The sequence below is a fragment of the Echeneis naucrates genome, chromosome 16 (assembly GCF_900963305.1).
Source record: "Echeneis naucrates chromosome 16, fEcheNa1.1, whole genome shotgun sequence".
Lineage (NCBI taxonomy): Eukaryota > Metazoa > Chordata > Actinopteri > Carangiformes > Echeneidae > Echeneis > Echeneis naucrates.
This window is the reverse complement of record NC_042526.1, coordinates 8,172,601-8,187,542: the sequence shown is the minus strand read 5'-3', so window position 1 is coordinate 8,187,542 and position 14,942 is coordinate 8,172,601. Positions and strand designations below refer to the sequence as shown.

Genomic DNA, 14,942 nt, shown 5'->3' with positions numbered 1-14,942 from the left:
GATTTAATTGTGCTGAGAGCCTAGAGCATAAATAAGTGCTGACAGTTTTGTTTATCACAATCTGCAGAGCCAGAGCAACCAGATACTTCTGCCGAGTTGCAAATACACACCACTGACAAAATAGATGTAAAAAATCCCCCAGCTTGTACCTTCTGGTCCGTGCTCCCTTCTCCACTCCTGTGCTCGCTCTCCGCTGTGGGCTCAGAGTCCTCGTTCTCTGTGTGGCTTTCTGTATCAGTCCCGTCTGTCTGACGGGGGGAGTGATCCTCATCCTGTTCTGTGCTCCCATTACCCATATCTCCATTGACCAGCCCTGCAGTTTCTATCCTCACACTTCCATTCTCAGGCTCATCTTTGTCCTCCTTCTCCTTGTCCTGCTCCATCTGCGCTAGCACCCCATTGGCCGCCGGTTTGTGGTCATCCCGGTGTGGTGTGGTCCGTTTGGGAGTATGGTTCTTCTGAATCCTGCCTGTGTCCATCTGCCTCTGGTGGGGGCGGTGGGCTGGGCTGCAATTGTTAGACTTGCTGATCGAGTCGAGCGGAGAGGTGTCTTTCTTGGTCTCTGTGTTGCTGCAGGAACAGAGGAAAGAGCAAAAGGGAAGTCAGTTGGAGCAGCATAGACACAAAAAGAGGTTAACTGCAACCCCCCCCGTTAAGTAGCTGCTCTCGCTGACACACTGACCAGGGGGTGTGAGACAGTAATGAGAGCTTTTGCATGTGAATATGAGAGTTAAAAATAAATCTTTGGTAATGCAAAAATGTCCTATCTTATGAGGCTGCAGAGAGCTCCTGTGATGCAGAGGAAGAGCAGTGTGAGCAGAGAGGGAATGTAGGTAGAGTAATGAGGAGTACAGGAGAAGTATGACAACTCCCCTGGGATCAATGTTGTCCTATTTCCTACTACACACACACACACACAGAATGTGTTATATATATTTAAATCTTACTATAACATCACTCTCATGCTTTGCTTGAACATTAATGAAAAAAAAAAATGCTAAAAGCGGTCTGCACAATACAGTCTGAAATAGAGAACAGGAATGGAAACCAAATTAACACACACAGACACACATGTGCATGTACAATGTCACCATTCAGCTGTTCTACATCCTCTACCAGCAGTTGGTCCAGCTGCTTCCCTGTAAATGAACCTCCAGACTTCTATTTTTCCAGCGTGTAGCTACTACATTTCTGCTCTGCTGATCTTATGTTTTAAGAACCTCAGATCAGATCTAAAAAAATCTTCCGGCACTTAGAATATTACCAGTTCTTCCAACGGTGTAACGACTATTACACACACAAAAAAAAAAAGAAAAAAAAAGTGTTTTTTCATTAGCATGCAGCAACATTCACACTTGCGTTGAATGTCACTGTCCGGAAGAGACAAGTATGTATAAATAGAGGAATGACAACAGGCTGGTGCAACGCTCCACGCGTGAATCACTCCTGGGCTGTCGGCCACCTGAGCAGCTCAACTCTAACCAAAATATCATCCCCTCTTCACAGAGGAAAAAAACAAAAACCCTGAATGATATCATGATGGGGGGGGGGCAGTGCCAGAAAACAATGATAAAAAAAACAAAACACCAGACAGACAGACACAGCTTCACTTTGTCAGTGCACATGGCAGTTCCTCTTTGTGAGTACATGACACAGTCAACTATTCCAGTACATGACTGTTTCAAAACGGGCTGAAATAGACATGAAATAGCCATGTGGTACTCTAGCTACTTTTAAGGCGGCCAAGTGCCATGTGAACCAGATTAGTATATTAGTAGGCTAATTCTGTTCTCACAAGCTGTGGGTCTTTCTACTGCTTCTGTTCCAAGGCCACTAGAGGGCTAATATCTGCAGCCCTCCAGAGTCTGAATATTTAAAAAAAAAAAAAAAAATCACACCACATCACTGCAATTTAACTTATTTCACACCTGAAAATGTGATGAAATGCACAGATAGCCTCAGGTTTCGCTTTGATTTTCTGTTCTTGCTTTCAGAGATCGAAGCCCCAGATGAATTTGCATATGAGGCAAGAGGCTGAGGGGATGTGAGTGAAACTTTAGTGGGCTGCCAGTGCTGAAGTCTGAATATTTTTGGGCTCTACTGTATGAGCAGCTGGGACAAGGGCACCATTGTTGTGCCTCTCACCACCATCAATGGGCCTCTGACACATATCTAAGGCTGCAGTTACAAGCAAAACTTTAAATGACATTCAATAAAAGAAGATGAAACATAAAAAAAATAAATTAATAAAAAAGAAAGGGGGGGGGGGTTGCATCAGTAGATATTGTTGAGCCAACAGAAATATTATTTTTACACTATGGATGTTTAAGTTCGTTGTAAAGATCCTACCTAGTTCTTCTGGGTTTCATCTTGCAACGCTGAGTCCTGTGCCACAACTGAATAAAGAGCTGTGTTTCCCCTCGCCTGAGTAAATCTCCTTTCACCCCCCGCCCCCCTTGCAAACACTTGGCTTGTGAAGCACTGGCTAATCTCCACTTGCTCTGTCTACAGCTCTCGTCTGAGCTTCTATCACTGAGTCAAAGCTGAGGAGGGACTTCTGCTTTACCCTTTGAAATAGGCCCTGTAGAAAACATTAGGAAAGAGAAGTTTTCCGTTGCTGTGATTACAACAACTTCAATGGGGTCACTTCATTACAGATGTTATTGAGCGATGTAGAAGAGGGTTTTTCAACCACGACCCGTGAGCCACAACTGAAGCTGCTGCGTCTGTCACGGAGGGTGCAATGATGCTTTGAGTCAGCAACATTTCTCAATTAAAAGCCACTTTTACCGATTACAGAGCAATCCAGGCAGCTTCTCATGACAGAATATTTGTTCTTTTAATTCATTTCTGTGGAGCGACATGACGCTTCACCTGAAAGTGAAGAGACCCCTACCTGTTCTCCTCAAAGCGACTGATCAGGTCGGAGACTTTGGAGTGTTTCTCTCTGGTCTTCTCCCGGTTCACGACTCCACCACCTGCTCTTCCTCCTCCACCTCCCTCTTCCATGGCTACTCTAAGTGGTGGTCTCTTGCTTTGGCCCAATGGGGATGAGAGCTCCGTCACCGGGCTCTGAAGATGCGGTGGCTTGGGTGGCACTGAAGAGGAGACAAGTGGGGGAAATATTGAAGTACAATCTCAACTGAGAACTGAAGAGGGCAGTATGAGCTAATAACATCAGTACACGGTACTGACTTTGTCTACATCCTCAGCTTTGAAATAGCACAAACCCAGATCTTGAAAGATGAGTCAGTTTTACCTTTTTATCAAATGACAAAGGTCACGTCCTAACTATGTAGGATGAAGTCCACAGCTCAATAAAAAGGGAATGAGGCTCCGGGTTCATTCATTCCTTTCTATTTCCACTGAACATATAGTAAACTGGCATGGCTGAGCTATTTATTTGTTCAAGAATCACGCAGCAAACAGACAAAGACAGGCAATTTCAAAACAGGAGAAAGGTCACACTGAGACTGAACAATAAGTCAGTGCGTGTCACTACTTTCATGTGTGACTCAGAGGACAATACTCTGCCCCAGTTGTGTTTTCTGACCCTCCCACCGTGCTGTGTTGGGCTGAATACATAACGACTCTTCAGGTCTTGTACCTTGTGGTTTATACTGCAGCGAAGACCTGCTGCTGGGGCGTCTTCCATTGACGCCTACTCCCCTGCTCCTGTCAGTCGTCCCACGGTTGGCCCGATTTAGACACGCCTGCACGCTGGGCCGCTCACGGCGCTGACACGCCGGGCTGCTGCCTTGAGCTGGAAAGATGAGAGAGGGAGCATGGCACTGTTAGATAGAGGTCAATAATCAATTCAATGCAGTCATTTCTGTTTCACAGTAAATGAAAGGAGAGTGATGATACAACTGCATAGAAATTATCGAAAACGATCAACAAGCAAACAGAGTTTACAAAGACCATTGTTCCTTTGTTAAAACCTCCTGCACAAAGAACAGGGCGGAAATAGCACAGTGGATCATTCTCACTTCTCAGATGATATTTAAGCCTGGTTTTTTTCCTTTCTTTAGAAATCTGAAATTCCTCTGGATATTTAGGCCAAGTGTAATAATAATCATACATAACAACAGTGATATAAATTGATGATAGTGCAGCCATATGGTCTGGCTGTTATGCATTTGAATATTTATAGTTTTGATGGAACATTTTTTTTTACTTGCAAGATTACCTGTTAACCTTCAGTCACCTTTAAAAAGTTAGTTTTTTCATATTTAAATTACAAGTCAACACATTCCAGTGGCTTTGTGAAACAGTCTTTCCTTTACCAGGGAGACGTTCTTCCTCTGCATTGACAGTCACAGGATAACAGTGTATTAATTGGCGAAAATGTGCTTATGATAAGCAGATGCGGTTTAGATATTAGAGAGCGTCAGACAGTTCAGTTGATTATCTGGTTAATGAGCCAGGTGATGATCAGCACCAGGGAGGCTTTTACCCAACCAGCTGGACACAGATGGTCGCGCATCAGTGTTTAGTTAAAGCCGGCAGCAGCCACAGACACAAAATGGCAGTGTTTACAGTAGCCTAAATCTACCTCTGCCTGACCTCAGACACAGAGACACACAGACACACACATACACACACAGAGCCAAGTTAGGGCAAATGCCCATATTTGGAATTACAGTACTTTGTGCTGAGACAATCGGCATTCACTTTAGCTCACAAGCTATTAGTCCATTAGTATCCATTTACGTGGTCACTTAACTGGGTGTGTGTGTGATTTTAAAGCGTGGCACTGATGTATAGGCAGAGTGGAGGAATCAATGTAGCTTTTATGCATGGCTAGCTTGTATGGATAAACACGATGCACAGTGACTGGTTTCATCTGTTGCTGTAGTGAGAGGCGGTAAAACATTCTTTCATTTGAGTCTGCTCTGTCACCACACAGTGATGACTGATGTTTGACGGAAAGTGAAGTCCTCTGTGCGGCACTCATCAATAAAAACCTTTCATTTGTTTCCACTGTAAGCCATTCTAATTTATAGCCGCTCCTTGACTGGCTCTTTCCTCTTACCCGAAATAGCAGAGAGCATCTGTACTTTCAAGAGAGTTGACCATCGGGTAAGCCAACTTCATTGCTGGAGATCATCGTCCATCCTGTTGACATTAAACTAAACTTTGACTGATTTCTTGTCTACTCTGAGGCAGCTGTTAGTTGTTAATTTTATCTGTGCCCCGTTAGATGCTAGACAGGAAACATCAGGTCATTTTTCAGAATTTGATAACTGTTGCCCTGGGTGGACAGGTTGACAAGGGCAGTAAGTGATCATTCAGGCTACGGACCCCTAAAACAAAAAACATTGACACTTCAATGCTTTGTAGGGCAGAGAACAACCTCATGGTGAGCTGATCTGAATTCTCTGGGGTTTTATTGGTACAATATTCACCTTTAACGTGTATAAATGAGTGGTACTGGAGTAAAAAAAAAACTGTACAGTATATCTTTCAGACTGTATTTTGTGGACTCTACAGTCATCTTTATCTAACCATCCTGGAACAGAAAGAGAAAAATTACCACAGAATCATCTCCCTGCCATTTCTATTTTTGACAAAATTACAGTAATTAAAGGCAACAACTCCAGCAACTTTCTGACTAGAAATGGTCCCATGCTGTGCTTGGGAGGTCAGACTTTTTAAACAAAGCCCCAAAATTACCAATCAAATCTGAAGTCGGCCTCAGGAATGTCGATGATTACATGCTTGGTTTCCCCTCACGAACACATCAAGAGATTAGAAAAAAAATATTCAAGTTATAGACCATATCATACATATACAGCTCAGGGTGAGGCCTTTGGGTGTACATTGTACTTTTATTTATCCTGCATGATTGCAGGTCAACTCTCTGCTGCCTGGGTCATTCTGGGGTTGTTATGAACGGTGTTGAACCATCAGCTGAAAATGGTCTCTGTGCTGCAGGCTTTCATTTGAACTAGTTCTTGTGCAGATCTTTTAACGGTTATTGTTCAAGATAAGAAAAAAAGAGATGCAAACAGAGATCATCTTAGAGACATGGAAATATATTTGTCTTGGCCCTGCATATTCCAATTCCCTTTTCAATTGTTCAGAAAAAGATCTCCTGTTATGATCTCAAAGCTTTCATTTTCACTGTGAAGCAGTCACTTCTGGTACAGTTAGAAGAAGAAGAAAAAAAAAAGCAGCATGATTTACACTTCCTCTCTCAGAGCTGGGGGTGCCTAGCAGAAACTACAGCTCCTGGTAACGCTCTTTCTGGTATTTTGTCATTAAAACCGGCTTGGCACAGTGAAATGAACAGTAAATGAATAAGAGCCAGCTCCCACCCTGCTGACACACATCTCTATCGAAAGGGAAGTCACACTTGAGCAGAGACTTGCTGATGTAAAACACAACTAAAGCCTGTAATAGAACAAGAACTAGCATGAGCAAGCAAGAACTGTGTCAAATGTGATGTTAGTGTGTTTGCACAGCGCACAGGTCGACTGCTATTGGACTGAAACCAAAACACTGTCAGAGGCTGCAGCAATCCAGGAAGTGAGGAGTTTGAAAAGTCAAGCTGGGACTCGACCTTTATGTGTGTCCTTGGTGCAGGATGGTGAGACTATGCTGTCATGGCAAGTGCCTTGTTACCTTCTGAATATGCTAAATTTATTTCCCGACTGACTGGACTAGCCTGTAGACATATGCTTCCATCTCAGTGAATCCAAAACTCCACAGCAGTGAGCGAAGAAATGCTTCAGCAAATATCAGGCCTCGTTAGCGCTGCATAAGAAAGACGAGTGCAGAATTCTTGATTTGCAAAGTATCCAGTAATGTCTGACTTCAAAAAACTCCTCTTTGTTTATCTAACACCCTGAGGAGCATCCCCCTCTACTACATTAGCCGTCGACACAGAGATGTGCCAAAGCTTTCCAAAAACACATCATCTTTTCAAAGACAATGAGAAGGCTGACTCTACCCTCTGTTGTTCACCTGCACTTAAGAAGTTAGATTCATTTGTGAGAGTTTATGTGACACACCCCCTTCCCTGTCATATCGCCCGCATCCCAGCAGGAGAGGAGTTTACTGCAAGGAAGCTGAAAGAATGTATCATTTGGCACAAATATTTTCCCCTGCAACAAAAAAACAAACTGTGCCTAAAAATAGTAAATCATTTCAGCTAGCACCCAAAATAGTTTGGCTCCAGTCTAACCAGTCTGTTGGTTAACCCCTGTGATCCCAAACAAAATTACTATAAAAACTGTTAGTCATGGTCCAGTTCAGCTCCTAATGTATGATGATGGAGATTTTCTGCATAAATGTTCAAGGCAATCATCTCATCAGATTGCTGCAAAGCGATAACAGTGCTACTGGCATTGCCACCCCCAAACTGTGCAGCTAGCCTGGCAAAAAGATCAAAACAGAATGAGGTTTATTTAAAAAAAAACAAACAAAACAAAACAAACAAAAACACACCACGAAGGTTTTCTCACCCTTCCATTCATCTCCTCTGAGTCACTGTTAAATGCTACTTCAGGACGATTCTATCACACGCTTATGACACAGTAAGTCCGTCTAACCTGTCTCTTACGTTCTCTTGTCACACTCTTTTTTGTCCTCCTCCCAAACCACCTCTGGCAGAACGTGCCAGATACTTCAGTGTTCGAACACGAAGTAAAAAAAAACAAAAAGAGAAAAACTACAAAAGGCACACCTGTTTGTCTGTCACCGTGTGTCCCTGCCCAGACAGGAGTGGTGCTCACAGATTCAAACTGAGGCTTTGTCCTCTTACCGCTCGGCTCCTTACATACACAGCACTCAGATCACAGACAATAACTGATTATCTGGGTGTCTGCACACGTTGGGGAACATGGGATAAGACAGTTGCACCATTTCTGAAGTACAAAGGGTAAAAATCATAGAGTGCCACAACCTGCCCGAGCAGGATTACATACATCAGTATTTATTACCAATGTTACAGTGTAAGCATTGCAATGTTAAACCGGCAGATAAAACAGAAGGCCAACATTAACAGCTACAAGCTTGTTCTAACCATTACCAAATCAAGACCATGTGCTCTCAAACACATTTCATCCAGCAAAGACGAAGCTAATCTCAGGTGAAGCCTTAAAACTGAGAGAGGAGAGATGAAGTTTATCGCAAAGTTGAAAAAAACAAAAAACAAAAAAAATAATCCCAGTGGCTGAACTCACCCTGTGCTCGAGACAGGCAGGAAAGCAGCTGCAGAGAGTATCCTCAGTCAGTATCCACAGTTTGTGTCCAAGTGTGTGTCCCAAAAGAGCACTGAGTTTAGGCTCCCTGCGATCTTCCCATGCAGCCTCACCACCGAGTGTCTCAACATTTAGACTCACAAAACTCCTCCCTCACTCTCGCTCACACACCCACCCATTTAAGTGGCTTTTAAAAAGTACTGAGAGACACAGACACACACACATACACACATCCAGAGCTTCATGCAGCCCCCTTCAGCTCTGGGCTCACAGGATCCAAAGATACAGAGTTTACACGCTTCAAACATATAACATGTAGAAATAAAGAGCAGCAAATCAGTATGGACACATGGAGGTTGCACAATGAATTAACTCACTGGTGCAACATGATCAAAGTCCTATCCAGCTTTCTGACCTCATTTGATATACTGGAATGAGAAGTGGTGCCAGCAAATAAAAGTGTCTGCATGGTGTGAAACAAGACCACTGGTAGAGGATGGACATGCTTGTGTAACATCCACTCTGTTTCTCATTCTGTTTGCCTCCGATATCGGTTAGTTTGATCAATGGTTAACCCGCCCGGCTCTAAAGCAGCCTGGAGCGCCGCATACCAGTTTTCTCTGCCTGACAGAAACTAAATGAAGGCCGGAGCCTCTCATGTATAATTTTAAACCACCCCTTCCTCAGGCACACTGCTTGTGCAAATATTATAAGTAACAAGGTAGAACTAATGCGCTTCTGGTAAAATGAGTTCAAGATTGAAGTCGAGATCTTTATTTGTCACATGTGGTGCACCTACAGTGAAATGTAAATGTTCAAGTCAATATTAATACAAAGTAATTGAAAATGAAACAGGGATCCGAGGACCAAGAACAAGATGTACATTTTGCAGAAGTCAGTGGACAGAACTGCGACTTGACCTTCTGCATGTTTTGTACATGTTTATCCTGCCCCGTAATCTGTGACAGTCTGGCTCTAAAGTACTTGCTTTCACATCAACTTTGGCCAATCAGATGTTGACATATAAAAGCAAGGACAGAAACCCTTAATTTAAATCATCTCACATCTACAAATAGTTCTTTTCATCTGTCTTTTGTGAATATGTCAAATGTCATAAAAATGGATGCTCACTGAGCAACGATGAGCATAACTGCATATGTCACTGTGACTGGATTCAGACAGGACCAATGATCATTCCATCGGTTCTGTCTGATAGTTTTACATCTCAGTAAAGAACACATAAACTCTCATTCACACCACAAACCACATTACTACAGAAAGGCCGTAGAATACAAATGTTCACCTCTCTAAATATGATTCCACGGGGGAGCTGGAGCGAGTCCCAGCTCACTTTGGGTGAGGGCGGGGCCACCCTGGACAGGTCACCAGTCCATCGCAGGGCCAACACACAGAGACACACAGAGACCAACAACCACTCACACTCAGACCTACAGACAATTTAGAGTCACTGATGATGGTGAGAGGAAACCCACGCAGGCACGGACAGAACATGCAAACTCCACACAGAAAGGCCCCAGGCTGCCCACTATGCTGCCAAAAATGTGCAATATTCTCCAAAGAATATGTAGTTTCAGTTGATTAGATTTGATTAGATTTAAATGCCCAGGTCATACACTGAAATAAGAATAAACATTTTCAGTGGTAGATGAGTGACACTAAGACAAAGCATAATGAATTGCTGCACCTTCCTTCCACACAAAGGTAGGACATAAACTGGCACACCAACACACACACACACACAACCCACAGTCTGACTCAATGAATTAGAGAGATGGTAGTTACAGTGCATGTCTGGTTTTCCTGTAGTGTATGTAGCCTCCATTGTGACCACACACCATAAGAGAGTGTGTGTGTGTGTGTGTGTCCAACAGATAACCATCACCACAATGCATGGGGAATTATCTGCTTGTGCTCAGAGACCCAGACTTTCTTTAGATTAACCGTGCCTCTTTGTTTAATCCCAGGGTGAGAGTGAAATTAGAACTGCACTCTGCTCTAAACCAGGAGGTGTTGGGGGGCGGGACGGGGTGGGGTGGGGCATACTGAGAGACAGGAGGCAAGGAAAAGTACGCAAAAAGAAACAGTGAGATGGTGGAAGCAAAGGGCAGGAAAAATGAGAACATGTGAAAAATAGGAAGACACTGGGGACTGGAGGAAAGTGCCCATTCATCACCAAGATGCTAACTACATACAAACACACACACACACACACACACACACACACACACACACACACACACACACACACACACACACACACACACACACACACACACACACACACACACACACACACACACACACAAGAGTTTCCTATAAAAATAGGGCAGGGACCGGCAGCCTTTGTCATACCCCTGCACAGCACTAAGCCGCAGTGAAGATACAGCCTTTAGAACAAGTGCAAGATGTGAACTACATTTGGTTAAAAGGAAACACTTGTTGTGATATCCAGGAAACAAATGAATGGCCATCCTGCTGAGGATCAGAGCTGGTGACTGGCAAGTAATTAAACATTTCTCTTCATAATACCACTCAGTACAACCTCCCACACGGTCACTGGATGAAAAAGTGGCATGGAACTGGTGTACAGACTAGAAACCACAGCCTGTGAAAAACCACAACACATCTGCTACGTGTGATCTCTGAAAATAACTATATTAAAATGCAAGTGAGCATTTTCAACGACAGATACAGATGATTTTTTTTTTTTTTTTTTTTTTAAAAGCTGCACATTACAATAGTAAATATTAGAATAGTAGAGTTTCTTACCTGTGGCGTGTTCGATCTTCACAGCCACGCAGGCCTCCTCATTGGACTGGCAGCAGGCGGCTTTGCCTTTCCGCTCTGCAACAACACAACACAAGGCTCACTGTGAAAAAATGCCCCTCACACTAGAGCGCAGGAAGATATTGTAATACTGAATCCACATGCAAGACAGGAACTTCATGCAGTTCCAGGCAGGCCCATGTTTAATTTAGCGGGGGGCACCAGCTCAGGTTGTATAGGGAGAGGGGAGATGAAAATGTGCGATGGAAGAAAGAGAAATACGAAGAAGGAGCAAGAATATGCATTTCTTATATAAGCTGCTGTAGAGTGGTTATCCTCCAGTCGCCGCATTTATCAAGATCGGGGGGGGTGTTTGTTTTGAGAATGAGAGGGAATATACCGTCCCCCGGAGATAGAAACCCTAATTAGTCTGTCTGTGATTTGTAGGGCATCATCTGTGGGGAGAGCTTTCAACACAGCCTTTTAATATGTACATAAAAGATTAAAGAGAAAATAGCATCAGTCATAACAACACTGATGGGCTTGAATGTGCACACGCACACACACACACACACACACACACACAAACAATCATAACTCAGACAGTTACAGACTTGTGTGCACACATCCATATGAACCTGAGCGCTCAGTCTGATTTAAAGCATCACAGCAGATGATCGGTGCAGCTGTTAAAGTGTGGGAAGGACACACTGGGCAGAAAAACTCTGTACTACAGCACAAATGAAAGTTGGCCTTCTTCATTCGGCTCTGCCTGATAATGATATGACGACGACGACGACGACAAGTGAGAAGATCTCATAAATCATTCTTAATTTTTCTAAAGGTAACATCCAGGTTCAAAACATTACATCTATTCATGTTTATTCAGATTATGCAAGATAATATTTATTATGCGGAAATAAGAAAATGCCAAATGCAGTCTAACCTGCAAAACAAACATTTAACTGCAACGCTTCCTTGCTGGACTTTGAACAGCACAATTTCTGCCAATTATAATTCAGTGTGAATATCTGAGAAACTAGTTTCACCAGACACTGGGTTTGTCCATTTCATTGTTTTTTGTTTTTTTTTTTTTTGCTAATGACAATCCCATCAGTCTCAGCTGCACTTCACGTCATGTTTATCATGCAGCGCTACATTTACTTCATTGCCATATCGTTAAAACATAACCTGCGTGTATTTATGAAACAAGTATATTTTCATAATATTTTTCACCACTGTCGATAAACATTTTTAACAATGTAAGGGTATAATGTGCAAAAAAAAACTAAAACAGTATGGATGAGACATGATGGTAAGGTCTAGACATGTTTCCTCATTTAGTATATCTCTGTAGTAAACTGTCATCACTGTTCATTACCTCTTGTGACACACCAGACTACCATGTACTACCATTAGCGTTTAGGACTGAATCAGTTGGGATATGACAAAACACAAACACTGAGCTCAGAGCGACATAATGAAGTGTGAATAATGCCCCGCAAAAGAAAAGTGGACGGACTCAGCATGGCTGAGGGGGCTGAGGGGGTGGGGGGGGGGGGTCTAATATCCTGATCAGGGATTAAAGGAGAGCTTTCTCCACCCACCATCTGGACCTCTCATGACAGGCCTGCCTACTGTTCACACACACACACACACACACACACACAAACTTACTTTAGAGCGCCTTAGTGGAAACCCAATCTGTTATGCAAGTTCCTTATTCAGACTATAAATATAAGCAGCTTATCAAAAGCGTTATCTACATATCAGTCACAAAACCCACTAACTCACTCAAACTGTGACACCCCCTTCTCGCCCTCCCCAGCAGACTCTCAGCCATGTGATCATAGTCATCATACACCTATTATTTCCTGAAGTGGGGGATGTGTTACCATGTCAGCAATTAAATCACACACACACAAACAATAAAAGCCATATACTCTGTCAGAATATAAATGTCAATGACCAGAAAGGATGTTCAGGTTGAATGAGTGGGTTTCTCAGGTGTGGTTGTGTGGGTGTGTGCCGGGGGGGGGGGGGGGGGGGGGGGGGGCTCCTGCTATGATGATGTATGATGGGGAGTAGAGTATTTGTCCAGCTACAAGCCTGACCACTAACTTCCTCTTCCTGTCTGTCAACTTCCTGTTTTTCATATTGATAGTGTAATCTGGAGTTCTAAACTCACAGCATAGCAACATTCTGACCTCAGCCAACGGACGGACTACAAGAAATCACGTGCACAGGGTCACATGTATGCACGAGTACACTGGTTTGTTGGCCAGTATTTGCAGAAGTGAGATGTGAAACACAGGCTACAGTAGGCTCAAAACAATAACTATTAAGCGCAAACACAAATGCAATATCCATACCTATCTGCCAAATGAACAAGTTGGGGAGAGCTCTGCTAGGCAGTTTTGAAAAAGAAAGACTGAAATTCTGAAGCTGAAAATAACTGATAAAAACAGAGATGTAAAAGAAATTGAGGAACTGAGAAAGCTGATGTGCCATTTTCTATCTTTTAGTGTTTACTGTGGTTTACTGTCGGCAAAGTGAGCACAAAGTGCAGGATACTGTGGGGGGGAAAAAAAAAACAAAAAACCTTCCACTAGGTTGAAGTTTTTCGATACGCAAGCTCCATGAAGTTGGCACTAAACGGCACAGGTCGCATACTGCAACGTCTCCTGGAGACGCCTCTGCCACTGTTCCCAATAACACTGTAGTCTATTGACAGTATATAGGCGGCAAGGTGGAATGGTGGTTAGTGCTGTTGTCCCACAGGGGTTCGATTCTCTTTCTTTCTGGAGTTTGCGTGTTCTCCCTGTGGCTGCGTGGGTTCCCTTTGGGTGCTCAGCTACTCAGGCTTTCTCTTGCAGCGCAAAGAAATGTAGCTGTAGGTTAATACTGATCTGCAACGTCAGCTCCAGCCCCCCCACCTGCAGCCTCTGACAAATAATGAAAGATTAAGCTTAATTGAGATTTGACATTATCAGCTATTCACTACTGCTTGGTTACATACTACATATTGTATTTATCACATAAATTAATCTCCTAGCTGCCTCTATTCACTTTTCCTCATCTATAGCAGCAGTAAGAGTTTGACACACAAAAAAGATTAAAAACCAAGTGAGTCATTACCCAAATCTGACCTTCAGACATTAAATGAAGTGAATCTTTCTCCACTGTTGCCTCTGAGGTTTCAGCCACGTGACAACAAGTCTGGTAAGAAACTGTTAGAAAATGTGACACTGGGATTTACAGTATGCAGGAAAGCGTGCAGGCTGATGACTTTACTGCCACTTATGCAACCTTTCTGGAAACTGAGCAGGAAAAACCACCTTACATTTAATGCATCATTGTCATTCGCCATTCACCATACAATGTCACAAGGAATTATTTACATGGTTTCTGGTCAACAGACAGGCTGAATGTTTAGGATGTTTTTGAGGTGACTACACACACACACACACACACACACACGCACACACTCATTTGACAGCCGGTGTGAATGTGGATTTTTGCGACCATGGGGATAACCGTGGTGGTTCACCTACAGTACTCATCTCAAAAACCTTTTCCAGAAAAGAAACCAAACAATATTTTCTTATTTAATTTTCATTCTTATTTATTTGACTATTTGAGAATTTCAAAATTTGACTATTTGACAAAAGAAACAATCCTTACAGTACCTCTGAACTCTCCTCTCCAGTGCAGCTGTTTCATCCCCATCCTGCCAACCACACAACGTTTGTCCATCTCAGAAACTGTCCTCAGCTCAGTTTCATCTGCACACAACAGAAACCTAATCTCTGTCTTCAGATGCAACCTTCATTGTCGCCTGGTTACTTCATGTGTTCATTAGCACCTCAAGCTCTCTGAGGATCTGTCATGTCACTGTACAAACCGGTTCCCTGGAAACCAGAGTCGCAAGGTGAGAGAGGGAATAGC

At 43.1% G+C, this 14,942-nt stretch overlaps 1 protein-coding gene across 4 annotated transcripts in view; it reads right to left on the bottom strand.

Moving 5' to 3' along the window:
• fgd4a (FYVE, RhoGEF and PH domain containing 4a) overlaps nt 1-14,942 on the bottom strand; it is a 42,085-nt gene that overhangs the window by 7,103 nt on the left and 20,040 nt on the right. For 2 of the 4 annotated variants that reach the window (XM_029521999.1, XM_029522002.1), the window contains exons 2-5: nt 10,998-11,072; nt 3,608-3,763; nt 2,897-3,098; nt 150-570 (exon numbers count right to left, since the gene is read on the bottom strand). In XM_029521999.1, the coding sequence (XP_029377859.1) occupies nt 150-570; nt 2,897-3,098; nt 3,608-3,763; nt 10,998-11,072 (854 nt within the window). Of the gene's footprint in view, nt 1-149; nt 571-2,896; nt 3,099-3,607; nt 3,764-8,189; nt 8,369-10,997; nt 11,073-14,683; nt 14,831-14,942 lie in introns of those variants that run through there. The other 2 variants (XM_029522000.1, XM_029522001.1) reach the window with 2 other exon arrangements.